Consider the following 23,499-nt stretch of genomic DNA (forward strand, 5'->3'; position numbering starts at 1 on the left):
GAACGACGGCCCACTTGATGCCCCGCATCTAAGGCAACGATTCCAAATGCATGTGGCCTTACAATTTGAATACTCCTGTTCGACATAACTACGACCATATTTTAATGGTACACATATGCTCACGCTGGAAAGAAAGTCTGCGATCGGTGATACGTTGAGTGAGCCAGAATAAACGGGCGGTTTCCTCGACAGTTCCCAAGACACTTGCGGCAGTTGAAGCGCCCATCTATGCGAAAGGCGCAAAGGCTGTGAACTGACAATCATTCAACCCGTGGCAGAGATAAGCGATCTTGGCAATAATAGTTATTTGCATGCCATCCCAAACATCACTTTTTCTATAGAAAAACCGGCAGGCCAAACTCCTCCCATCTGAGAAAATCCTTTTTTTCCAGATCACGTGATTAGATCCTCCCCCACACTTGGACTGGCAGAAGTGCCGTCTTCTCTTCCTCGACGGTCCTTCAATTCATTCCTTTGGTATCACCTCTCATGGGACCAATGATCAGCATCTTTAATTGATGTGACCTTCGTCGTTTAGTCACTAGAACGTGCATAAAGTCCCGTTCCATGCCGATCGTGAGTGCGCCCCATACGATCACCGAAGGTGTTCTGCTTTTCGTTATACTGTACCCCACTGCACCCCTCGAGGCCAAGTATAGTACTCTTAAGGAATTCTATAAAATTGGCCATTCTTTCCCTCAACTTTCAAATGGACTGCCCGTGGGACATATATGCGTTAGGAGCTTTTGATGCGTTTATCCCCATTCCGCTGGGGGTCAGTTTAAGTCTGGGCGACTTCTCTGTAACAAAGAACGCGGCACTCATAACCCCTCCGCTGACAATTCATTCGCAGATGATCCAAGTTCTCTATGATTCTCAACGAGCACAAGATACCTGGTATCGAGGAACAATATAAAAATGGCTAGCACTCGTGATTCCCACTCTTATGCAGTACGTTACACTCTGGAGTATAATGGAGCTAGTTCTGATTATTGTCCTTTGCAGTGTGATGAGTGCCGTCTACGAAAGTCCAGGGTAAGTATTTTCCTTTCGACATATTATGTCTTGGCCGGAATCTAACCTGTTATCAGTGCTCCAAAGAAAAGCCGACTTGCTTGCAATGCAAGCAACTAGGCAAGGAATGCAAATATAGCCCAAAAATAACCAGAAGCCCTCTGACACGACAGTATGATACATCCACCTAACCATCTCAACTCATCTACCCGCCTCTTTTGTTTTATTGCAGTATTAATGAGTGCCGTAGGCATTTAACCTATGTGGAAGACCGCTTGCAAGCGTTCGAATCAGCATTAGGGCGACTGTTTCCAGGAGGTGATTTGGATGCTACAGTCCGCTCCCTATTACATGATCAAGAGCCTCTCCCTAGGGCCGGCTCGTCCTCCAAATCTTCATCCAGACACTCTACTCCGGCGAAGACTGAAGCAGATCGTCATGAACCGGCGCCAGAGGCCTTACCTCAGCAGGCCGATGGGTTTGACTGGGCAGAGAACAGAATTACACTTGGGGACCTAACAGATGGAATGGCCGCTCTATCGATTAAACCAGAGGGCGCCGGTTATTTTGGTACATGCTCTGTTGTGCCTTCATGTTCCCACCTAGTGCTAACGTTTGTGTTTTAGGGGCATCTTCAAGCGTTGTCCCGCTAAGGGCCTTGCTCAAACATGGTTTTGATCTCAACATACCAACTGGATCATCGAAACCCGCAGACAATTCAGACAGGATCCCTTTAAAATCCCAACTTTTGAATATCGCACCATCTGGCGTTGTGGAACAGGCGTTCATGGATGCTTTCTTCCTCAATTATCATATGAGCTATCCCTTCGTCCATGAAGCCACTTTTAGGGCGCAGTTCTACGAACAGCTTCCCCGACCTCATGGACCTGCATGGCAAATCTTGCTAAACACAATCCTCGCCCTAGGGGCTTGGTGTATTGGCGACGATAACTCCGACCTAGACATCACATTCTACCAAGAGGCCAGAAGCAGGTTACAACAAATGTCCGTGTTTGAGGCCGGGAACCTGACGCTCGTTCAGGCTTTGTTATTTTTGAGTAATTATGCGCAGAAAAGAAACAAGCCAAACACGGGCTGGAATTTTTTGGGTTTAGCTGTCCGAATGTCTATGAGTCTCGGGTTGCACAAAGAGTTCCACGGCTGGAAGATCAGCCTCTCGCAGCGTGAAATCCGCAGAAGACTATGGTGGGGTGTCTACATATTCGATAGCGGTGCCGCAAAGACATTTGGCCGTCCCATTCTTCTACCAGAGGACAGCGTTATGGATGTGAAACATGTTCTCAATATCCACGACGAAGCCCTCACAACAGCAACCACAACTTTACCTCCCGAGGTTAATGAACCAACACTATACACAGGAATGATTGCGCAGGCCAAATTCCATATTCTAACAAATAGCGTCTACCAACGCCTCATTTCGGGTCCGAACCCCACTCCAGAGGAAACTTTGAACCTTCAGAAACCGATGGACGAATGGTATGATGGACTACCAGACTATATTAAACAGCCAAACCTTAGAACCATCTCAGACAATTTTGCCCTCGTCCGCAGTCGATTACTGTGGCGAGATTGGAACTTAAGGATCCTCATTTATCGCCCGATCCTTCTAAGATGGGCTTCCAGGAGGTGGACGCCAAATACGCCCACTGAACCCGAAGATCCTTCTGAGGCAGAGTGCAGGGCGCTCTGCTTCCGCAATGCTAGGTTAACCATATCCTCGATCACCGATTTCGTGAACAACCATCCCTGCACGCGGCTTGGTGCTTGGTACATGCTGTACGTTTCGAATTTCTTTTCATATCAGGAATACTTTTACTGTGAGCTAGCTAACATTCACATCTTGGCGGCAGATACTTCCTTTTCCAAGCCGGTTTGATCCCAATTATCCTCTTGATGACAGATCCGACCAGTGCCGAAGCGCCAAGCTGGTTCCAGGAGATCGAATCAACAAAGGCGCTCCTCATGTTCCCCTCATTAAGCAACAATAACCTTGCCGGTCGTTGTTTAGAAGTGATAAATCGACTTTGTGCCCCAGTATATTCGTCAAACCCTGCCAGCCCTAGCGGATCGGCCACCATTCAACAACAGCAGCCACAACCAATCTACATGCCCTTCGCTGACCAACTTTTCAACGATCCCACCTTCGGAAGCATGTTTCCCGATGTTAATCAAGACCTGAACGTCAACGCGGGGATGGACTTTTCCGAATGGGTGAATTTTGCGCCAACATCTCACAACGAATTTACCTGACGAAATGCACACCGGCGATGCAATCCGTGCGCAATAGGTATTCCCAAGGGAAGCTCGGTATGAGATAAATATCTCCTAGGCGTCTATACACCCATTGAACACAGATGACTACGATCGTGCCGCCCCCCAGAACCCCAGTCTGACCCTGAAGGCCGTTTCTTCTCTGAGGTCAACATCTACAACTTGGACATATCCACTGGTACGCTCTGGCACATTCTTGAGCTAGAACTATAGAAGGACGGAGTGTTCAAATCAGCCGTACTCCCGTCTTTTTCAGCCTAGGTACTATACTAGAGAAGCTTCGATCATCGGGCTATGCTATCAAGCATGGTATTACCCTCACACTTAAATAAATCTCGTGGCGATGATCACTTTAACCCCGTTTCATCTCCTTTAGTTGCTTGTAGCAACTTCGAAGATCATATAATATCCTTTCCGTTTGCAACTGGTATATATCTTTTTGGGCATAAGAGTCGATTATCGACACTGCAATACAAGGATTTGGTTTATACATAGACATACAAAAGTGCACATATGCGAAATGAAATATCAGACTATAAAGAGCTTGATCGAAGTTGTGGATCTTTAGTCCGATACGTGTACCCATAGTAAAGGGTGAAAAACTATGAACATGCCGACACGGATATCTACTATGGCAAACGGCCGAAGACAGACGTCAAGGGTGGTTGTCATTTTGCCGAAATCAAGGGATCCTCACTCTGATTAGTGGGTCCTTTTGAAAGCTCAAGCTGGGATCAAATCGCGCTCACACCTATGCAACATACGTAGCACTCGCTAATATATGAAATGACAAACACAGTAAAAAGCAAAAAAAGAGCACAAGATAAAACACGCAAAAGGTTGCTCATGGAAGAACGCTTGGGATCTCAATCTCGCCACTAGCGGAAAACATTTCTGCGACAACAAAACATTTCATCACAGCAGACTACCTCCTGATATTTGAAACCAATTTGTGTAAGTTGGGGGGTAAGATCATGCACTTCATGTCATAGAAAATTGTGAACGGCACATCAAATGGGTCGTAACGAGGGCACCAATCATCGAGAGGTATTATTTCCGGGATTCGTGAGGCTCCCAATGGATTGGTTCAAAGTCTGAGTTTTGGAAATGGGCTTGGTTGTAGGGAGAGCTGCTGCGACTTTAGTCTAGGGCCATATAAAAGTGTAAAAATTGGAAGTCATACTTCTTGAAAGGGGCGGTAACTGGAAGTGAATGACTCAGATTGGGTTTCATGACAAGCGGATTTAGCCGGATTTGGGGACCGTCGTTTGACCGAGGAGGTAATGAGCTCATGATCGGAGGTGGTCCAGTTAATCGAATCTGCGGCTGCGGAGGAGTAACAGGCGCTGCTGCTGGTGGTGGGGGCGTATGCACAGGAGGCTGATAGACCTCCTGGGGTGGTGAGACCCGATAAGGGTCTGAGGGAGGTTGAGACACTGGAGGAGCTATCGCAAATGAGGTGTCCATCATCAGATTGGGAATTGCCATCAAGCTGGAATTTACGTCGAACCCGAGATCATTAGTGTCCCAAGTAGTCTCATAATCCGAAGATAAATCGTATTGCAAGTTGACGATTGGCTGCATGTTCATGGCTGGTTCTCCTCCGTATAGCAAGTCATAATGTCCCCTGAATATTCAGGTTAGAGGCAATGACCAAAAAAGGACAGTTCGGGGCTGGTCTTACGGTCGATATAGAAGGCGGATGGCCCCGATTCCTGGCCTCGTCTGTGTTAGCACATGCGAGGTCACGGCGTCGCCCTCGCTTCGATCGAGATATAGAATTTCCACCATGAGCCCGGATCCCTCAATTACTCCATCAACCAACCCTTGCAGACCGACCTCGTCAATCTCGGTCTTGACCGTCTCTATTCGCGTTGAACAGTACTGGTCTAAGGGCATAGATAGGAAGGCACCGTAGCGATGGGGATTCAATTTCATCCAGGCACTGGTTAGGAGCTGCATTCAGAACATCAACCATCGTTAGCCGTAGAAACATGATTATCAGATCCAAAGGGAAAGAGTAGAGACAATATAAACTCGGGCTGAAGGATTCACTGACCCTGAAATGAGTGATAATAGCATTCGAGTTGTATTCGTCGTTGAAGAGCTCAATAAGAAATGAATCGTCCCGTTCACCGCGTTCAATCGCGCCCGATATACTCCCGAAAACTTCCTCTGTGGCGTCCACAAATATTTCATACAGATTTTCGTCTTGTCCGACCTGGTCGAGAAGCGTGCTCAGCGATTTGATTCGTACCAGCTCGCGATGTACTTGCATGGGATCGCGTAAATTGAAGAGGTCCTCGAAGTACCCAAAGGCCACCGCTGGACATCGTAAGTTTACAATCTTCATTTGCAGGGTTTCGGCATTACCTCTCCAACCACAGTTTCCATCTCCTTTCATGATACGCGAATGCGGATGTGTAACAGCCAGTGCCTACAACAAGTCTTAGTAAGAGCTGGTTGCTATCTTCGTTGTTGAGCGATCTCATACGGTTGTTTTCGTGGCAAAAGCCGGGTCAGCATTTGCATAATCCAGCGCAATTGCATTGGTGGATTGTTTGTGAGAAACGAGCGGGCCCTGTGTGCGGCGTCAATTAGGTACGAAACATCTACTCTCAAGGCCGGGATGTCTTACTGTGAGCTCTGGTTCGTATTTGTTGGAGAGCTCCTGGTATCGCTCCATCTCTTCCTGCGACAGTGCATTCATGTTGAAAATAGCGGGATGGTGAGCGTAGAAGGCGTTTGACAGTTGGGAAATTCCGTGGCTAACGAACGCGGGCGGAGACAGGGGCTGAGCAAAATAGCCAGAAAAATGTTCCTCCCTGGGCGGAAAGTGACTTAAAGGATCAAAATGATTCCTGGGAATATCCGATAGGGACATCGCATTAGGTGAGGTCAAATTGCCCTCGTAAGGTGGGACGTTCGGCGGGGGTCGATGGGGTAACAACGTCGGGTACGAGCGATCCAAAAGTTTATCACTCAAGGTACATCGTTCGGGCGCTATCTCACTCTGGTATCCCCTCGTCTCTCTCGCGCTCAATAATTGATATTGTCGTTGTAGCAATGCAGAACCCTGCTCTTACAGCACTTTAGCATCAATGAAAAACAGGCTGGCGTTCTTCGGCGACAGCAAGTCTATGAACGAGCGGGTGATACAGTAATGGCTGGGTCTAGACAACGATGGATCGAGGGGATGGAGCGAAAGAACCACAAGGCTGGAGGAAATTAGAGAAGAAGTTGAAAGACAGCTCTGAGCCAGAGTGGTGTATCTACCAAGTAGCATGTGACGCTGCAGCCACCCAGTGACAGGTCCCCCGCCTCTACTGGAAGTGTTGCAAGAGCAAATGATAGCAAAAAGACCAGGGTTTAGAATAGGGGGAAAAAATATGGATTCAGACCTCGCGTTAAGCCGTGAGGGTCGAAAAAGATGTCGGCGAGCAAGATGTCGAGACCTTCGTGTGTGTATGTACTGGAGGGGTGGGGAGAAAGGGCAGTTCTGACCTTTTTTGATCCAGGCAGGAGAAGCTAATTAACGGAGCAAGAGAGACCAGGCGAGAAAGAGCAGGGATCAGGGGGGAAACGAAGAGATGGGACGATGGCCGGGGTTAATATGGAATGAAGAGTGAAGAGAGACAAGAGCCCGAGTTCGCGGGGAGACTGAAGGCAAAAGAATCACTAACGAGCAAGTGACAACCTCAAATCACCCAACATGCTGGACCTGCTGCACTTCCAGCACCGTCACTCTGCACAATTGAAGCAGTCACGCCAGATAAGGCTTGTAGGTCTACCAAATAGCATCGACAATTTCAGATCGAGCAGAAATACCGTAAACATGATACGAGGCACGATCGATCTCATCTTCGCCTTTCCGCCTGCGTCCCCAATCCTCATTCCCGTCGCTGATGCTGTCATCCATCTCCATTATTTTCTTATTATTCACTTGGTCACCGGGCAAATGCCGAATCCTCCGCGATGAGCCAGTGATAGTCCGTCCCTGCTTGTGCTCAGACCGCACTCCGCCATCTCCATGCTTTCCCGTCGCCAAAAAAAAAGCCCTCACCATCTTGGGAATTAACTTAATAGTTGGATTTGAAATCTTAGTCACGTCCGTTATGATCACCATCTCCAAGCCTTGACTGAGGAATGGAAAGAAACTCTCATGCGCTGCACTTGAAAGCGACCACATATCCGCCCACAGCTACGCGTTTGACTGGGCCGATTGTCCTGCAACTAGTCGGAGACCTCGAGTAAGATGGTTGGCTTTCAGATCCAAACCCTTCTGGCCAGAGAATACCTGTGNTGTTTGTGAACAATAAACACCTTGTCAGGAAGATAGGCGCATGCAAACTGAGCTTCTCTCATCCCCAATTCGTCCTCCGCGCGCTCGCGGCGGTTGCCCTCAGCTTAGCACCGCAGTTTAATATAATTCCCAATCTGCTACTGGTACTTCCGGAGGTGTCGAGGGGGACTCCGTGACTGTGTTGTCGTGCTCCGACCCGGCTTGCATGCAGCTGCTGCATATTATTTCCAAAGCTGGGAAACTGCCAGCTGCCAGACTGCAAAGCACGATCCCAGGAAACAATCAGGCCCCAGCGCTTTTTCCACGCAGTTTGCCTCTTTTCCTTTTCTCGCTAACGTATTTATCTCGCCAACGTTGCCTAACCACCGCGCAAATAATATGCGGGCAAATCAGAAAAAGAGTGAGCACCGCGTCCCAGAGTAAAGAAACGATAAGACCTCTAAACAGAGTTTCTGCTATGGCCCCGTCTGACATCCTTCGTTCCCACAATTAGCAACGGAGGTTGAGAATCAAAGGATCTCTTTGACGTCCGTTAGCTCTCTTTGTCACCGAACTAGCGAGCAGTCTAAGCGACGGCGCAAGGCTTTCAATAGTCATACATCGCCCGAAGAAGCAACGTGAAACCATCCGCTCAAGCTCAACAGTCAATTCGCCCATCAATCCTCCTCGCTGCACTCACCACCAGACTCCATTCGATCTCCGGCTATAACCAATCCCAGTATGGAGCGGGATCAGACAACAGTGGCGCTGTCTCTGGACCGTTCTGCTGGGTAACTCCGGTATTTTTTGCCATCCTCGTGGGCACCCACAGTAATCTGTCTGGGACTCTGGATAAAATTTCCCCATTGTTGAGAGCAAATCGGTCCTTGCTCCCTGTCGACAACCGACAGGAGCTGTGGCCAGGTCTTTGAGATTCGATCCAGCTAAAAACACCTTGCATATGCCACCTCGGAAACCCTGTCCGAACCATTCTACTTTTTCCTCAAATTGAAATCAAAAATACACAAAAGGACGGGCTGTTGCCTCTTCGGCCGATGACTATCGCAGCCCGTATCCTGTACCTGCCTGTGTCAATCGAAGGAAACTTTCTTTTCCTTCGCCTTCGAGCTTGCATGCGAGGAGCATCACATTTTCTATTCGTCGAGCATGGACATTTTTATTTGGGCTCTTCCACTCAGCTTGAAGAACCCGTGACAACAACTCCGATCGTACCTTTAAACAACACAATAGACTGTGGCGTCTCGGTTTATCCCGGGAGATTTTGCTTATTCCCGTCTCTTAGTCGTCTTTACATACAGCTGGGCGTCGATCACAAATGGCTGGTTTTATTTGCTACAACGGAGATCTTTTCCTCTTCGATATTCACGCAAGCAAAGGTACAATACAAAAACTTATGCCTACGGAATCTCGGATCTCAATTTCGGACTTAAATAATGCAGGAGACGACGTCCAAACGGTAGTATTGCTCTCTAGTCTACCTCGGGGCCGTGAAATTTTGAAGCGCAAGCTAAAAGGGAAAGTGGACAGCAACGGACGGGACGGATACACCGTGGCATTAGTTTGACTGAGACGGCTGATCATCATGCACCAACACCTCCTCCCCTCTCGGCTCCCGCAGCTCAAATTGCTCAGCGCTGAGACGTGGAGGAGTTTTCCTCTCTGCTATTCGCCGTATGTACCTATTCTTATCTTGGCCCACCTCAAACGTCGCAGTCTGGCGCACTCGATAGGGTGACCGCCATCTTCAATTTGGAGACGAACAATCGGAGGCGTTCGTGCCAAAATGGAGACGGAAACCATTCGATGGCAGGACGCCAATTGTCAATTGTCCACAATGCACACTCCACAGTCGATGGGGTATTTGCAATGTTACATGCTCGACCCGCGTTATTTAGCAACAGCATCAACATTGTTAAAATGTTGGTTGTTGAGGTGTCCTGGCAATCAATAGCCGACTGGACTCATCTTCCGGGTGTTCCTCCTTCTGGGGTCAGATTGCTCGCTGGCAGTTCGGTTAAAAAAAAAAAAGGAGGTGAGAAAAATGAAAAATGAAAATTGTACATTTGGTACCTTGGGCGCATCCTACAAGAGTGCAGTACCTATGCACTTTACAGATACAGTAGTGTGCTCTGGAGGGTGGGTATCACCGTATCACGGAACTGGAGACCGCGCACGCCGCGGAATGGAGAACAGATAATTGGAATGAAATAACGGAATCCCGGGATTCGGGAGGTAAGATCGTCCTCCACTTGTTCCTTTTTCCACTTTCCAGTAGAGTAGTTCCACCAGTCTACAACTGCAGCCTCGATTGTCGTTTTTTTTTTGACCATGCGTCTCATCCCCACGAATGAGCGTGCCTATTTTATGGTTTGTGACTTGCGAGAGCAAACAGACTGGCGGATCACGCTTCCTCTGTCCGTTGGTGGGTTCCTACAGGTCATTGGGAGCTGTGGATTCATTCGTTGTGCAGCATGCAGTATCAACGCCTGCACCATTGGTACTTAGTCTCGACTGTCGGCCCTCCCGTTGTGTGAGGGAAGTTGAGGGCACGCAGTACGGAGTACATGCGGACGTATTACTGTATGTACACAGCTGACACGGTACCACACCACACAACAGGATGAATGATTCAATAACGATATCTTCTTCCAGTTTATGCAGGCCAGCGGCCATCAGGGATTCTGGACTTTGAAATTCCATGATTCGGCCAGTTACTAAGTACGAGGAAGGTAGTACCACTACTGCCTCCCGTACAACATCCGATTCCTTCTTTTCCTGCTTCCTTGTCTATTAATTGCCCCCGCCTAAAACAGCCCCGAGCCACCAGCCTTGACACCATGTCCTGCTTTGCTGCCCTTCCCCCCTCTCCGGAATCGGTGACCGCCGGCACGTAGGAGACCCGCAGGAGAAACATCATCGTCAAAGGCCGATTGGTAGAGTGAGGGCCCTCTCAACCCCATGCCGGTCATCTGCGAAACATCGTCGTTTTTGAATCCGTCGCCGTCGTTCAAAGTCACTCGCCAGAGCGCTCGTAGGGATTCGTTCCACTCCTCCAGGGACCGCAGTCGGTCCACATCGCTTGCACTTTCAACTACAACTGTGCCACTTTCCTGGTCGATCTTGGCGTTTAGTTTCTTGTCGAGGATTAGGAAGCTCAGGATGTCTTCTGCTTCTGTGACCGAAATCTTGATGTGTTTTGAGATGAAACTGAGCGTGAACCGGGTGTACGGGGCGATCAATTTAAGAATGGCCTTGGTCCGCATATTCCGGCTGACCTCGTCGATGTTTTCTGCTATGAATGGGTCGGCCAGAACGTCCGGGTTCTTGCTTAGGACAGCCTCGTATGCGTGGATATCATCCCTCTGGAAAGCATCCACCAAGTCAGTCATAGCAGAGATGCGGGGGTCGTTCTTGTACGGCTTCGTTTCTTGCGAATGAAAGGGATTGATATCCGATTTCATCAGCATGGTGGTCAGCACGAGATACTTGAGCACCTGGATCCGTTGCATCGAGCCCGCCTCGTCGTAGTTCCGGAACGACTCGAAAAAGTCACTCTGTGCCTCTTCCCAGTTCTCCTCGCTCATGTGCATCTTGCCTCCGCATTCTCGAATGATCCCCATGATCTTAGGGTGGGGTACCGCCGACCGCACGCGGAGAGCGCGCTGGTAGAGGGCCTTTAATCGCTTGTTGTTCTTCGTCTCGGCGTACATTTGAATCTCTAGCGCGTATAACTCCAGTAGATATGTGCCCTTGCTAGGGTCATCCGAGCCATCTTCCCTCTGACAAGCCCGGTGTAACTCCCTGACCTTTTTGCTCAATTGGCCATATTCCTTTCGTTCCAACCACAGGCGGGCCAATTTAATATTCGTCTTAAGCCATAGTCGCTCGTTGTTTGTGTTCTGGAAAGAGTTGAGGGTAAGGGAGTAGAATTCTTCCATGCACTGGTACGCCTTGTCGTCATCTGATCCCTTTTCGATATAATCGAGCATGTTGTTTATCGACTTTTCCGAATAGTTTCGCGTAACTGCCGACTTGACATATGTTAAAAGCTCCCTGTAGTGTTCAACGGCCTGGGTAATCAGCTTAAGTATAGAGGAAGAGAGCATGTCAAAGGCTAGCTTACATCGCTATATCTCCCGAGTTTGAACTCCAGCTTAATTGCCTGTTTCAATCCTTTGAAGCCCCTAACAGCTATCAGTATCCAAACTCCGGCTTCCGAGGAGAGGATATATATACCAATCTCCTTTGTCTTGTTCCAAGGCAGGTACTCCCAAGAATTCATCAATGGCCTCCTCCGGATTATCAACCTTGATCTGCTTGGCATTGTAGTATTTATTCTCAATCCCGATATCTCCTGTCTCGTCTTCGTCCGCATCTTCGTACTCGAAGTCGTACCTAGCAGCAAAATGTGTGAGGCGAGCTCTGTGGCCGTTCATGACGAGCCGTGGCGGGCGGTACTTACTCCTCATCAGAGTCGTGCATGAAATCATCATCATCAGACATCTTGGGAAACTTGAGAATGTGTAGGGTAGCAAATAGCGGCAAGACAAGGTACGAGAATAATCCCTAGGTCTATAATTCGAATAAGAAATGGATCCTGGTGGTACTGATAAGCGAGGACTGAGGGTTGCTGTAAACTGTGAAGTGAACTGGAAGCTCCCGCCGCGCCTATCAGCAGTTCAGCGCCTGGGGCATCAACTTTCGGCCCCCGCCTTCTTCGAGCCTCGTGTGGGTCCAACGACTGAGGGCGCTTTGTGAACGTTACGACGTTTTTAAGCAATAATAAGGGAAACAGTCGAGACTGGCTGAGGAGCTCAGCTTCTATTCAGGTCTATCGCTCCCTGATTGGTGGTGTTTTGAGCTCACCTCAGGTTGCGAATTGGGCGAAAACAGTTATGACATGTTCCGTGACAACCATAATTATATATCAAAATGCACATTCGAGGTCCGGGCCGTAATTCCGCAACGTCCATTACGATCCATTACGATCCATCAGACCCAAAGACCCTACGAATGTTTACATCTTTGTTAAGAAATCACGCGTCAGTAGAACCCCTGGCATGCTTTATTGATGACGAATCTATTAATTCACAGGGACAGTATGGCTGAGGGCCGCGACGCCATGGTGGAGGCAAGGCACCGCAGTGTGGAGTACGCCGAAGAGATCGATAACATTATCGCCCCCCTACAAAGGACCAAGAAGAGAGATTTAGATTCCGAGAAATCGGTTCAAGTCCGCTTAAATTGAATCTATCCGCCTGATAGAGGTTGCTCTGGCTCAGGCACCGGAAGAAGCGAAATCTTTGCGACAGCTTGGCAGATGACGATCATCCTATTCGCCAGAATATTTGGTAACTTCGGCCGATGACATCGACCCTCCACGGCCCACGACTGGGGCGCAGTCTTCACCATTTCTTCACTCCTTCACTGACATCTCATATTCGCACCAAGTCACCTCTTCGCACGCTTTACGACAACTATACTATCCGACCGCATCCTTTCTATATAACCGCGTAACTGCGCCGCTAGTCTTGTCGCCGTTTTCGCAACACCCCCTTTGAACTTCTCGCATTTCCCCGAATCTGATCCCACCTTCGAATACCGCGCCGACGAGATGGAATTCTGCGGACGTCAGAAGGTCGTTCGGCGCAAGATGGTGCTGCTGTGAGTGATACAAATAAACCGTGAGAATATTGGCCGTTTCTTTTTAACCGTGGTTCAGGGGAGACGGTGCTTGTGGTAAAACCTCAGCCTTGAACGTGTTCACCAGAGGGTAAGTTGTTGCATTCAATACATTTTAGAGGTGATATGCTGACATTTGTCATTCAGATATTTCCCGACAGTCTAGTGAGACTTCCCCTTTATTTAATACCAGCTCTTGCATTAACCGCAGCAATGCGACACAGTGAACCGACCGTTTTTGGTTCGTGTGCTCCTCTCCCGGGCAACAATTTAAGATGATACTGACTTGAAATTGTCATGCAGAGAATTATGTCCACGGTATTTCCTTCCCTCCTCGCAGCTTTCTTTGAAACGTACTCATAATCGCAAGACATATTCGTCGACAACGTGCACATGGAATTATCGCTATGGGATACAGCTGGCCAGGAAGAATTCGATCGGTTACGCGCGTTATCCTATGAGGATACGCATGTCATAATGCTGTGTTTCAGTGTAAGATCGTCGCTCAACGTACTAAGCCTCCTGACTAAATCTTTGTGGAACATAGGTCGACAGCCCCGATTCGTTCGAGAATGTGGCGAGCAAATGGATCGAGGAGATCTCGGAGAATGTTCCGGGAGTGAAACTGGTTCTCACGGCCCTCAAGTGTGACTTGCGAAAAGACGAATTCCTCAATGATAACCCGAATGTTATCACGTACGAGCAAGGACTGGCAAAGGCGAAGGAGATCGGAGCTGTGAAGTACCTTGGTAAGATATCCTGCAGTTTCAAGAAGTCCAGGTCTGGGATGTTCTAATTCCTCGACAGAGTGCTCTGCTGTCCAAAATCGTGGCATCAGGGAGGCTTTTTACGAAGCCGCCAAAGTCGCCCTCGAAGTGAAGGCACAGAATGCCAGCGCATCTCAGAGCCGCTGCATCATTCAGTGATCACAACTTTGTCGCATGTTGCATTCATCTGTTTTATATACCCAGCGGCCTCAATATATTGTCCACAATGCGTATCTTCATTACTTGTGCCCCAGAGACGCTACTCGTTCACGACTCAGCAATCAGCATTTCAGCCTTTCAATACTTACGTTTATCCCCTTCGTTATATATAATTTCGACACCCTAGATACGCCACCATTCTAATGTCTTAATTTCCCATCCCGATACCAATTATCGAGGTCGGTTTCACTCCAGCGTGCTGAATTCAATCACCACGCTTTGTACGGCCTCATTTTGCTACTGCCTGTCTTATCTATCGCTTCCGTCTTATTAACACATCTACTGGTCGGGCATAGCGTGTTGTTTTGTCCTGCTGGGCAGTGTACGCGTACCCATTGCATGTATGCATTTTTACCCAGGGTTGATTACTACTAGTACAATGTACTGTATACTTTAGTATCGTTCTCCGTAACATCACAGTATATCTACAAATCAGCACCATTCCAAATTTACACTCGACAACGCACCTACACAGTAGTTAATCTGCTAGGTCCGCTTCCTCCACCCGATAGACCTCATCGATATTCTCCCCCGAAGCGCCCCCACCGCAAGCAAAGTCACTATTCACTCTCCGCACAAATGCATCAACAAACTTCCCGGCTACCTCCTCAACAGCGACACCATTCACTCCTTGCCCCTGCAAACTTGTCGCCTCCCTCCCTTCAAGCCCGCACGCCACTATCTGGCGGAAATACCACATTGGCTCTTCCGTGACGTTGAATCCTATCCCGTAGCTGCTAATATTCCTCCTCAAATGAACGCCTACCGCCGTGATCTTCCTGGGTAGCTGGTCACTGCCTGACTGGGAGGCCACCCAAACCCCTGGATCTTCAGTAATAGTCCCCTCAATGCCATACCCTGCTAGTACATCAACAACGCTGTTCTCCAACAACCTAATATGGCATCGCGGCGTTAGACCCAGCCGCCGTAGATCAAGAATGGTGTATGCAACCATCTGCCCAGGTCCATGGTACGTTGTCTGTCCACCCCGCAGGGTTGGATGGTATTCTGCTATTGGGGAGCCATTGTTATGCTGTGATTGTTGGGAGAAAAGAGAGCGGATCGGTTCAAGGCCGGGGGGTAGGGAAAGAGTTTTTGAGGCGGAAGGCGAGGTGTTTGATGGCGGGAGGTCGCGGCGGCCAGTTGTGTAAACTGGGTTGGGCGTGAAGGTTATTATCGTTGGGTCGGGTGGTGGTGACGTTGTCGCGTTGGGTGACTGGATGAGCTTTTTATGTGCAAGGAGACGGGTTGTGAGGGATTGTTGGAGGTTTGCGACGCGGGTGAAGGAGGTTATATCGGGAAAGTGGAGGTGGGCGAGCCGCATGGTTCTGGTTGGAAGTTGGGTTTGAACTGCGGTTTTCGTAGATCTTGTATGTTTTCGAGGGTGTAGGTGAGACAGAGACGAGCGTGGCTGAGGATTGGGTCAGGGCATTAATGTACAATGGCCAGTGCGTTGAGAGTTGGAGATGTGCGCTGGAAATGCGGGCGTACTCCGTACTTTGGGAGAGACAATCTACGTCACTGGCATTGAATCATGTGATAAGCTTGATGGAGGAGTATGCCAATCAATATATAAGTCAATTTTACCATCAGGACACTACCTCCCACGGTTTTGGAAACTGGCTAGGTTGAATTTGCGCGGGAAGCCTGAAGCGCATGCGGAAACATACGGAATAGATTGGAAAGAACTTCGTGGCCCATGACTTGCCCTCATAATCAAAACATGAATGCGATTAAACCCGCAATGCTCCCAAAACCTCAATGCCCTCTAGCTCCGGCAAAATCTGAAAATCATATCGAAATACCACAGCCGACTTTATCAAAGCACCACGCCATTTGCAGGGCCATCGCCCGACGGCTCTTCTCCCTCCTGGACAACGAGCCAGTCCCTTACACCTCCCTTCCAGTCAGCAAGTCTGCCTTCGCGTACTCGAACGGTAACAACCCGGACATCATCGTCAATCGAAATACTGGGTCGACGCTGTCCAGGCTGTTGTGCTTGGCCAAACGTGTTCATTTCTTCCTCGAAGGTATTGTTTTCCAAGTGCCTCTCTTTACACCACGTCTCCTCCTCTGACCCAGATTCCAAAAATCGCGCCTCTCCCGTGATCGTCGTAGAGATGCTGGATAAAGCACTCGTATTTAAATTCAGGAGTAGACTAGCCAGAGATGACCGGGTTGCTGCGGGTGGTGGCGAGCCATCGCGAGTAGCCCCAGGATTCGGCCCACGGGTAGGTGGACGGTGTGACACCCAGTCGTGTACTAAAAGTGATACTCGCGGGTTGGTTTGTAGGTGGGTGGTCTTTCGCGAAGATGAATTGGTCGTCATGATGATTGTGGGGTACGGATCGAAGGGCGTGGAGGCTAGATACGTATAGGACATGAGAGAGATGTGGGGAGTAAGGCCATCACATGTTGCTAGATGGAGCTATATAAAAAGCATTGGTATTAGCAGACAGATAAGATGGGTCAATAAGAGGCATCGGCTGGACATACGAAGCGGGTGTTTTTGAGACACGACGAGACCTCCGGCGGGAGGGTAGTTGCAACATGGCGATGAGTGGTTGTGGCAGAGGCCTCGTACGAAAGGGGGGGATTTAAAGAGTCGCTCATCGTGTCAGGTCGGGGATTGAATGAGTTGGAAGGCAGCTGCGCGGAGGGCATCCTGTCGTGTCAACTCTTCTTTGCAGCTTGCGTCCGGATGGAGGGGCGATTACTTCATGACGGGGTGGCGACCAGCGACCGTCAATTTCCGGCCTTCCCTGATTCGGCCGGTTGCTCTCCGGGTACCTTGCTCGACTAAACTCCTACATGGTAACGGTGCTAAGCTTATCGAGATCGAGCGAGAATGAATAAGGCATGCGTTCAATCTCGCAGAATAGACTTTAGCTCCATGTATTCAAGTTATCTGTTATCTGTTGCAAGTGAGTCTGTCGGGGCAATCTTGGTGCGACACCCAATAACTGTGCGAGAGTGGCGAGGCCCAAAACAACTACACGTCAAGTCTGCAGCAGACCAGCCTAAAGAAGCCGATTTTAGACAAGATTAACATTAAATTGTAAATCGGTCTTCCTTTGCAGATATGATTTCAGGAGCTGAACAGCTTCCAAAGAAGGCCACAACACGCGTGACCAGTACGCGCAAGCTGTCTATTTGCACAGAGCGATCTTCTTTTTGGAGACCGACATTGACCTGTACATTTAGCTAGTTTTCAAANGCCGTCAATGTCGTCATAGATATGGGGATGGAGCTGGACCGGGGATCGCCAGAACAGAGCTCCATCCGCCGAATGTAGGGGAAGAATCTCCAATCTCGACCTGAACTTGTTTGCTAACTATTATTAGCGAGTCGCACTGCGGCCATATAAGACGTTGAGATCCGCTCGCAGGCTCGCAGCAACCTTGTTTGACGCAAATCCAAAATCGTCAACCTGGAGGACGACTGCAGCTAAGACACTAGACTCCTTCCCCGCACATTGGCTTTTAGGCAAGCTACCGTTGCAGCTTCGCTCTCCCCTCAAATCTCTCCCCTCTTTCCATCCCATTCATCGCCATTGGTGTGTTAATTATCACTGCATCTTGTCTTTCCCACTACGCGTGGACGAGCTTTGACTGTTACCCTGGGGAATAGCCAACTTCTTGACGATCCAAGCTCACTCTGCTGATCCTGGTCTCTGAGCGAGCTGCTTTCTTACTGGTTCCGACTGTTACTCCTGCTGTGTTGCACCTCCCTTTCAGCCGTTTGGCCGCTTTGTGCATCTCCTGTCATCCCATCCCATCCCTGCTGCTTGTCCTTTATATTCCCGTCTCCTCAAACCCCCACCCCTCTTGTGCTCATTTACCACGGGGTCGGTGTTGATCTCTCCTTTGCTGCTTCTCATTTGTACCCATCTGCCGACATTCTGAATCAGCACCGCGCCTTCCCGCTTTCTTCGCTGGTTTTTGTTTTACAACCTGCCCGGCTTCTCTGTATTAATTGCTTGCTGAAACTACACCGCATTTGAATACATATTAGCCATGCTTGCCCCAAGAGTCTTCCGGCCTGCGTCCTCGCTGGTTCGATCATTCCACACATCTGCCCCTGTCTACCGTGCGCCCTCCATTCGGGACATCACCCCAGACTCAACTGAAGAGTTCGTTGCACGTCAGAAGGAGTTTCGCGAGAACCTGGAAGTAGCTCGCAAGAAGAGAGAGCAGCAAGAGAGTCAGTCAGTCGGTGCTTCCGCTTCCACCTCTGCATCTGCCCCATCATCCCCTGTTGCCCGTGACCGCCTCCGTGAGTACGCCACCGCTCGCGTCGCCCCTGCGGGGGCCGGCGGGAGCGATGAAAATAGCCCCATCATTGATGCCGCCGATGTTCTTGATAATCAAGCATTGGGCTCACTTTCTACCCACCGTTCTTTAGGAGACGAACACAATTTAGAAGCCAACCGATCTGCCAAACGCGGTCCGCTCTCATCCCTGATTTACGGAACGAAAGAAGGCCAGCAGCTCGATAAGGATATCGAGCGTTCGTTTTCGCAAGTCCTGGCGCGTGGCAAATACGTCCACTCCATCGTCTTCCACGAAGTGAAACCAGACCGAGTAGACGAATATGTTGACCTTGTTGGCCAGTGGTACCCTCGGATGGCAGGCACGGAAGAGAACCGCGTGAATCTGGTGGGAAGCTGGCGAACGCAAGTGGGAGACAATGAGACCTTTGGTATTGATACTTTACCCGACCTCTCTCATAACTTGTGGCGTTGATGTTAATGATAATTCCGCAGTCCATATTTGGGAGTATCAGCGATATGAAGGTTATCATGCCTCTCTTCACAACATTTCGTGCCATCCGGAGTTCCCCGCATTCGACCGTAAGCTCAAGGGGTTGATCAAGAGCAAGAAAACTTCGTTGATGCAGGAGTTCTCGTTCTGGCCTACAACTCCGCCACGCCGCCTGGGAGGTCTTTTTGAACTTCGGTCTTATACTCTCCACCCTGGAAATCTCCTAGAATGGGAAACTCATTGGCGTCGCGGTCTCAAGGCACGCCGCGAAGTCATGGAAGGCGTTGGCGCTTGGTTCGTCCAGATTGGGGACCTGAACACGGTGCACCACTTGTGGCAATTTGCGAATCTAGAGGAGCGCAAGGTCCGCCGAGAGCAATCATGGGGAATTGAAGGCTGGGCGGAGACCGTGCATAAGACCGTTCCGCTCATTCAAACTATGCAGAGCCGCATCCTGATCCCGATGCCATGGAGCCCTGTTGGTTAAGCCCGGAACCGATCTGGCAAAGTCTAGCTTCGCAGCGGGGCCAACACAATCCAGACACTTTGATGGAAGAATGTTGGTGACATGGGCTGGCTGTGACGGCAGTAAGTCGTCCCAGAGCAATAGAAGCCTTTTTATCTGCATAACCGCAAGAAGGAAGTGAATGTGATTGTTCCTCGGATCCTGGCGTTTTTGGGACGAGGTCGATGTTTCTGTTCACTTTTACTTGGCGGACCGCTTAGTGTATGAAATATGGCATTAGCGCTTTTGAAATTGCCCACTGCATGTATTTAGTGCACCAATCTCAACAATTATTTGCACCTGCCTCGTTTCTGGACGTTCCCGTAACGTCTCACGCCGGCGCCAGCCTTACCAAATGATAATGCGTACAAGCCGTCGTCCCGTTCATTAGGCAGACTCGTAACTCCGCGCTTTGGCGTCATATGGCAACCTCGGATAATTGCCAACGGACATTCGCAGGGACACCCCACCTTGCCAGCTAATCTCTCCTGCCATGATCGGCGTGTTATTAACCTTGAAGGCATTCCACTTGCATGGGCGAAGGCGGAATCTCAACTTAGTTCGTCCTTTTCGTTGGGGCACCAGCACGTGGTCAGCCGATACCCACCCATACGCTGAATACAAACAATTCTGTTAGGCCAGCGCGGGGAAACTGTTTTCTGTGACATTCTTCGTACTTCCTGTAATCTAAAAGTATTCCGGTACTCCTGGCCGCCCTCGAGGAGCGCTTTTCCGCCGGCAGAAAAAGTGTCGCATAAATAAGAGCATTTGGGTTCCTGGACATCGACGTCGCCGCGGCCACGGGAGATTTTCCGACCACTTTGCACAGCTTTTCTCTCATACACTCTCTTTCCCTGCTTAATTGTTATTGCAAGCGTCTTTTGTCAAGCCTTTTACCCTTGAACTGTCAAACCGTCTATTATCTACTTACCTACCCTAACCTTTTCGCGCTCTTCGCGAGAATTGTCCGCGGACGGATCAACCGAACCTGAACAATCCAGCCCGTCACATAAGGAAGATTATTATAAGGACGTTTTTATCGTAATCCACCGAAGCTGATAGGCGGAATCTGTCACTCACAGCCAAGATGGTGTACATCCGGCAATATCAATTACCGAACCTGAAGGACTATCGTTATGCTGGAGTTGACCTGTCTCTTATAAGTCGATATGTTCTCAAGCCATTTTATAATAACTTTGTGATCAAATGCTTCCCTATGAGCATGGCGTGAGTATTAACGCTGCTTGTATCTCGTCCTCGGCCCGGCTGACATCCTTCTTTTATCTAGACCTAATGCTGTAAGTTCAATAGTCTCTCAGCCCTATGCGTCAAAAAAAAAACAAAAACAAAACAAAACAAAAAAAGCCCTGGCGACAACAAAAAGGAGATAGATGGATATCAAATGAAAGACGCGACAATTAACTTGGCCGGTAGATCACCTTAACAGGCCTCTTTTTCGTTTTGATCAACTTCCTCACTGTCTTATACTATAACCCAACTCTCGACCAAGATTGCCCGCCATGGGTTTACGCCAGTTGCGCCATTGGATTATTCCTGTACCAAACCTTTGATGGTGTAGATGGCATTCAGGCGTATGGTTTCCTGCTCCCGGCTCCTTGGCGGATTGACACTAACATCGCCCTCTAGACGGAGAACTAAGCAGAGCGGTCCTCTGGGCGAACTCTTCGATCATAGTATGCAGAATCCATTCTCCTATCGGAGGCGCTCTGACTGACATACGCGCCTCTGCAGGTGTTGACGCATGTAACACGGCCCTGGGAGTTATAATTTTTGCTGCAGTTATGAACCTCGGCCAGTCGTGGGCTACCGTTTTGACACTTTTTGGATGTATGTGAACCCCGGGATTAGGTGCGATATGGATGCTAATGTGATGCAATAGCTACCATGACCTTTTACGTCCAAACCTGGGATATGTACTACACGCAGGTTTTGACCTTAGGGATTGTTTCCGGTCCTGTGGAAGGTGTGCTGACGCTTTGCGTTGTCTTTGGATTCACTGCATATATGGGAGGCGGAAGCTTCTGGCATCAGCCCATGTTCGAGACGATTGGCGTTCCTAAACTCGGATTTATCCCCGCGCAGCTCTATGACATGCCCTTCACGCAGTGGTATCTTATCTACGGCGGGATTATGCTTTTCTTCGCCACCGGCTCGAGCATCGCGCACGTCGTCCAGGTTCGCAAGGAGCGTGGCAAGGATCCACTCCAGCCACTGTATGGCCTCCTTCCTCTCGTCTTGACATGGGCTCTTGTACCAGCATATCTGTACCTCAACCCGGCCATTCTTGAGAATCACGTGGTCCCCTTTGCACTATATGTCGGCTTGATCAATGCTTACTCCGTTGGTCGAATGATCTGTGCCCACCTGGTAAAGGCAGAGTTCCCTTATTCAAATATCCTTCTTGGACCTCTTGCCTTGGCTGTGGCTGACAGTGCCGGTGCTCTGTTTGGTCTCTGGTCGAACACCTTGGTTGGCACCATTGGACAACCCGCGTTTGTTTTCCTGTGCTTGGGACTAGGACTCGGTGTTTACGGAAGTTTCGTGGTGAGTACGAATCTACATTGAACACGTTCGATTCGCTAACAGTAGCAGCACGACATTATTACAACCATCTGCGACTACATTGATATCTGGTGTTTAACCATCAAGCACCCGTACGTTCCAGAGCAGACTGCCAACGGTGATGTCCTTCGTGCGTCCAAGAAGACACTTTAGACTGAAACTGAAGGCACCTACTCGCATATCAACTATGTGAAGCCTCGCAGATCAAGCCACCTTTTTTTTTATAGGAATCTCGCCTTGAGTTTATCTGGCGGCTCAAATTTTTTGGAGTTGGGCTGGCTCCAGCTATATGCCCGTATTGTTCAGTTATGTCTTATGTATAAGCGCATCAAGTTAGCGATAGAGTGAATTATTGTTAAGGAATATTTCGATACTATGCGTACAATGTTCTGAGTGTCGGTGTCTACATACAGGAGTAGAGGAGCGGAGAAATTATGCGAATGTTATGCAGCAAGTCAGTTAGTTATATGCAATTGATTAGATAATCCATGCGGTCATTGCTAGAATCCGCTGGAATTGGCAAGGGCAGTGTTAGCGAGGGCTGAACCCTACGGAAGCCCCAAACGGGCCGACTGGGGGCGCCGTCGAGAATTCGCTTCAATCTTCGCCATCTCCACGAGACCTATCCTGTTGCTTTCACACCCCAAGCCGGCCATCTCATCAGCGCTCCATCTCAACTTTCTTCGCTGATCGACTTTTTTGTCTCGTCAAGATGGTAAGTTGAATTCGACTATTTTATTCTCTCTAGACCCCCGTCGATACCAGCAATGTGGATGTCGATCGATTTTGTGCTCTCGTGGTCGCCGTCGTCGTCGCCTCCACGGTGCATCAACGGGCCATCATGAAAAATCCAGTCAATTACAAGGATACGGTTCACTAACAACTTGCTTCACATAGGTTCTCGCGGTCGACCTTCTCAACCCCACTCCTCAGGCTGAGGCCCGCAAGCACAAGCTTAAGGTATGATGGCGTCGAATTTGGATAATTGTGGTACTCGGTAACTGATGGTGGAAATTTTCTTCGAATAGCAACTTGTGCCTGCTCCCCGTTCCTTCTTCATGGACGTCAAGTGCCCCGGCTGCTTCAACATCACCACCGTCTTCTCTCACGCCCAGACCGTCGTTGTGTGCTCCGGCTGCTCTACCGTCCTCTGCCAACCCACCGGTGGTAAGGCCCGCCTCACCGAGGGCTGCTCTTTCCGCAGAAAGTAAACGTCTCGACAACGGAGTTGGGCGATGACGATTGCAACGTGGCGTTTTTCGATGATGATGGATTAATACTATATTTTTGAGAAAGCACAATCAGATAGAAGATGGAATCCTCGCCCCTTGCGAGAAACCCCTACAACACTCATGGGCAATGAGAAAAATG

At 49.3% G+C, this 23,499-nt stretch overlaps 10 protein-coding genes across 10 annotated transcripts; 6 read left to right on the plus strand and 4 right to left on the minus strand.

Moving 5' to 3' along the window:
* The first annotated feature begins 529 nt into the window (after nt 1-529).
* ASPSYDRAFT_43211 (uncharacterized protein) lies at nt 530-928 on the plus strand. Its single transcript, XM_040846605.1, has one exon. It carries the CDS (start codon nt 710-712, stop codon nt 914-916), a length of 207 nt encoding a protein of 68 aa, XP_040705085.1. The 5' UTR covers nt 530-709; the 3' UTR covers nt 917-928.
* ASPSYDRAFT_130862 (putative C6 transcription factor (Gal4)) lies at nt 530-3,285 on the plus strand (the record flags this gene model as incomplete). Its single annotated transcript, XM_040840566.1, has 6 exons — nt 530-951; nt 1,006-1,035; nt 1,092-1,186; nt 1,265-1,584; nt 1,641-2,811; nt 2,886-3,285. Exons 1-6 carry the CDS (start codon nt 919-921, stop codon nt 3,283-3,285), a joined length of 2,049 nt encoding a protein of 682 aa, XP_040705084.1. The 5' UTR covers nt 530-918.
* Nucleotides 3,286-4,356: 1,071 nt separating this feature from the next.
* On the minus strand, nt 4,357-6,190 carry ASPSYDRAFT_56625 (OTU family ubiquitin thioesterase; the record flags this gene model as incomplete). Its single annotated transcript, XM_040849247.1, has 7 exons — nt 4,357-4,435; nt 4,490-4,933; nt 4,991-5,262; nt 5,366-5,631; nt 5,680-5,743; nt 5,801-5,887; nt 5,945-6,190. 7 exons carry the CDS (start codon nt 6,188-6,190, stop codon nt 4,357-4,359), a joined length of 1,458 nt encoding a protein of 485 aa, XP_040705086.1.
* Nucleotides 6,191-10,180: 3,990 nt separating this feature from the next.
* On the minus strand, nt 10,181-12,485 carry ASPSYDRAFT_816844 (putative COP9 signalosome subunit 2 (CsnB)). The gene is made up of 4 exons (XM_040851104.1): nt 12,072-12,485; nt 11,846-12,004; nt 11,733-11,793; nt 10,181-11,679 (listed from the first exon to the last, which is right to left on the minus strand). The coding sequence occupies exons 1-4, from the start codon at nt 12,110-12,112 to the stop codon at nt 10,414-10,416; spliced, it is 1,527 nt and encodes a 508-aa protein (XP_040705087.1). The 5' UTR covers nt 12,113-12,485; the 3' UTR covers nt 10,181-10,413.
* A 605-nt stretch (nt 12,486-13,090) lies between these two features.
* On the plus strand, nt 13,091-14,486 carry rho3 (Rho family GTPase RHO3). Its single transcript, XM_040851102.1, has 8 exons — nt 13,091-13,273; nt 13,332-13,382; nt 13,439-13,456; nt 13,516-13,532; nt 13,595-13,609; nt 13,662-13,783; nt 13,839-14,040; nt 14,099-14,486. Exons 1-8 carry the CDS (start codon nt 13,224-13,226, stop codon nt 14,215-14,217), a joined length of 594 nt encoding a protein of 197 aa, XP_040705088.1. The 5' UTR covers nt 13,091-13,223; the 3' UTR covers nt 14,218-14,486.
* On the minus strand, nt 14,400-15,999 carry ASPSYDRAFT_819990 (lipoyl(octanoyl) transferase LIP2). Its single transcript, XM_040851124.1, has 2 exons — nt 14,745-15,999; nt 14,400-14,661 (listed from the first exon to the last, which is right to left on the minus strand). Exon 1 carries the CDS (start codon nt 15,599-15,601, stop codon nt 14,756-14,758), a length of 846 nt encoding a protein of 281 aa, XP_040705089.1. The 5' UTR covers nt 15,602-15,999; the 3' UTR covers nt 14,400-14,661; nt 14,745-14,755.
* Nucleotides 15,837-17,094, minus strand: ASPSYDRAFT_43222 (pyridoxamine 5'-phosphate oxidase family protein). Its single transcript, XM_040846606.1, has 2 exons — nt 16,774-17,094; nt 15,837-16,705 (listed from the first exon to the last, which is right to left on the minus strand). The coding sequence occupies exons 1-2, from the start codon at nt 16,939-16,941 to the stop codon at nt 16,097-16,099; spliced, it is 777 nt and encodes a 258-aa protein (XP_040705090.1). The 5' UTR covers nt 16,942-17,094; the 3' UTR covers nt 15,837-16,096.
* A 1,199-nt stretch (nt 17,095-18,293) lies between these two features.
* Nucleotides 18,294-19,527, plus strand: ASPSYDRAFT_87834 (NIPSNAP family protein; the record flags this gene model as incomplete). Its single annotated transcript, XM_040851907.1, has 2 exons — nt 18,294-18,978; nt 19,043-19,527. 2 exons carry the CDS (start codon nt 18,294-18,296, stop codon nt 19,525-19,527), a joined length of 1,170 nt encoding a protein of 389 aa, XP_040705091.1.
* A 1,105-nt stretch (nt 19,528-20,632) lies between these two features.
* ASPSYDRAFT_147186 (aminoalcoholphosphotransferase) lies at nt 20,633-22,281 on the plus strand (the record flags this gene model as incomplete). Its single annotated transcript, XM_040841691.1, has 7 exons — nt 20,633-20,772; nt 20,834-20,843; nt 20,980-21,137; nt 21,193-21,239; nt 21,298-21,393; nt 21,446-22,110; nt 22,159-22,281. 7 exons carry the CDS (start codon nt 20,633-20,635, stop codon nt 22,279-22,281), a joined length of 1,239 nt encoding a protein of 412 aa, XP_040705092.1.
* Nucleotides 22,282-22,840: 559 nt separating this feature from the next.
* On the plus strand, nt 22,841-23,339 carry ASPSYDRAFT_56632 (40S ribosomal protein eS27; the record flags this gene model as incomplete). The annotated part of the gene is made up of 3 exons (XM_040849248.1): nt 22,841-22,843; nt 23,026-23,088; nt 23,157-23,339. The coding sequence occupies 3 exons, from the start codon at nt 22,841-22,843 to the stop codon at nt 23,337-23,339; spliced, it is 249 nt and encodes an 82-aa protein (XP_040705093.1).
* Between the last annotated feature and the right edge of the window lie 160 nt (nt 23,340-23,499).

Source organism: Aspergillus sydowii (assembly GCF_001890705.1).
Source record: "Aspergillus sydowii CBS 593.65 unplaced genomic scaffold ASPSYscaffold_3, whole genome shotgun sequence".
NCBI lineage: Eukaryota > Fungi > Ascomycota > Eurotiomycetes > Eurotiales > Aspergillaceae > Aspergillus > Aspergillus sydowii.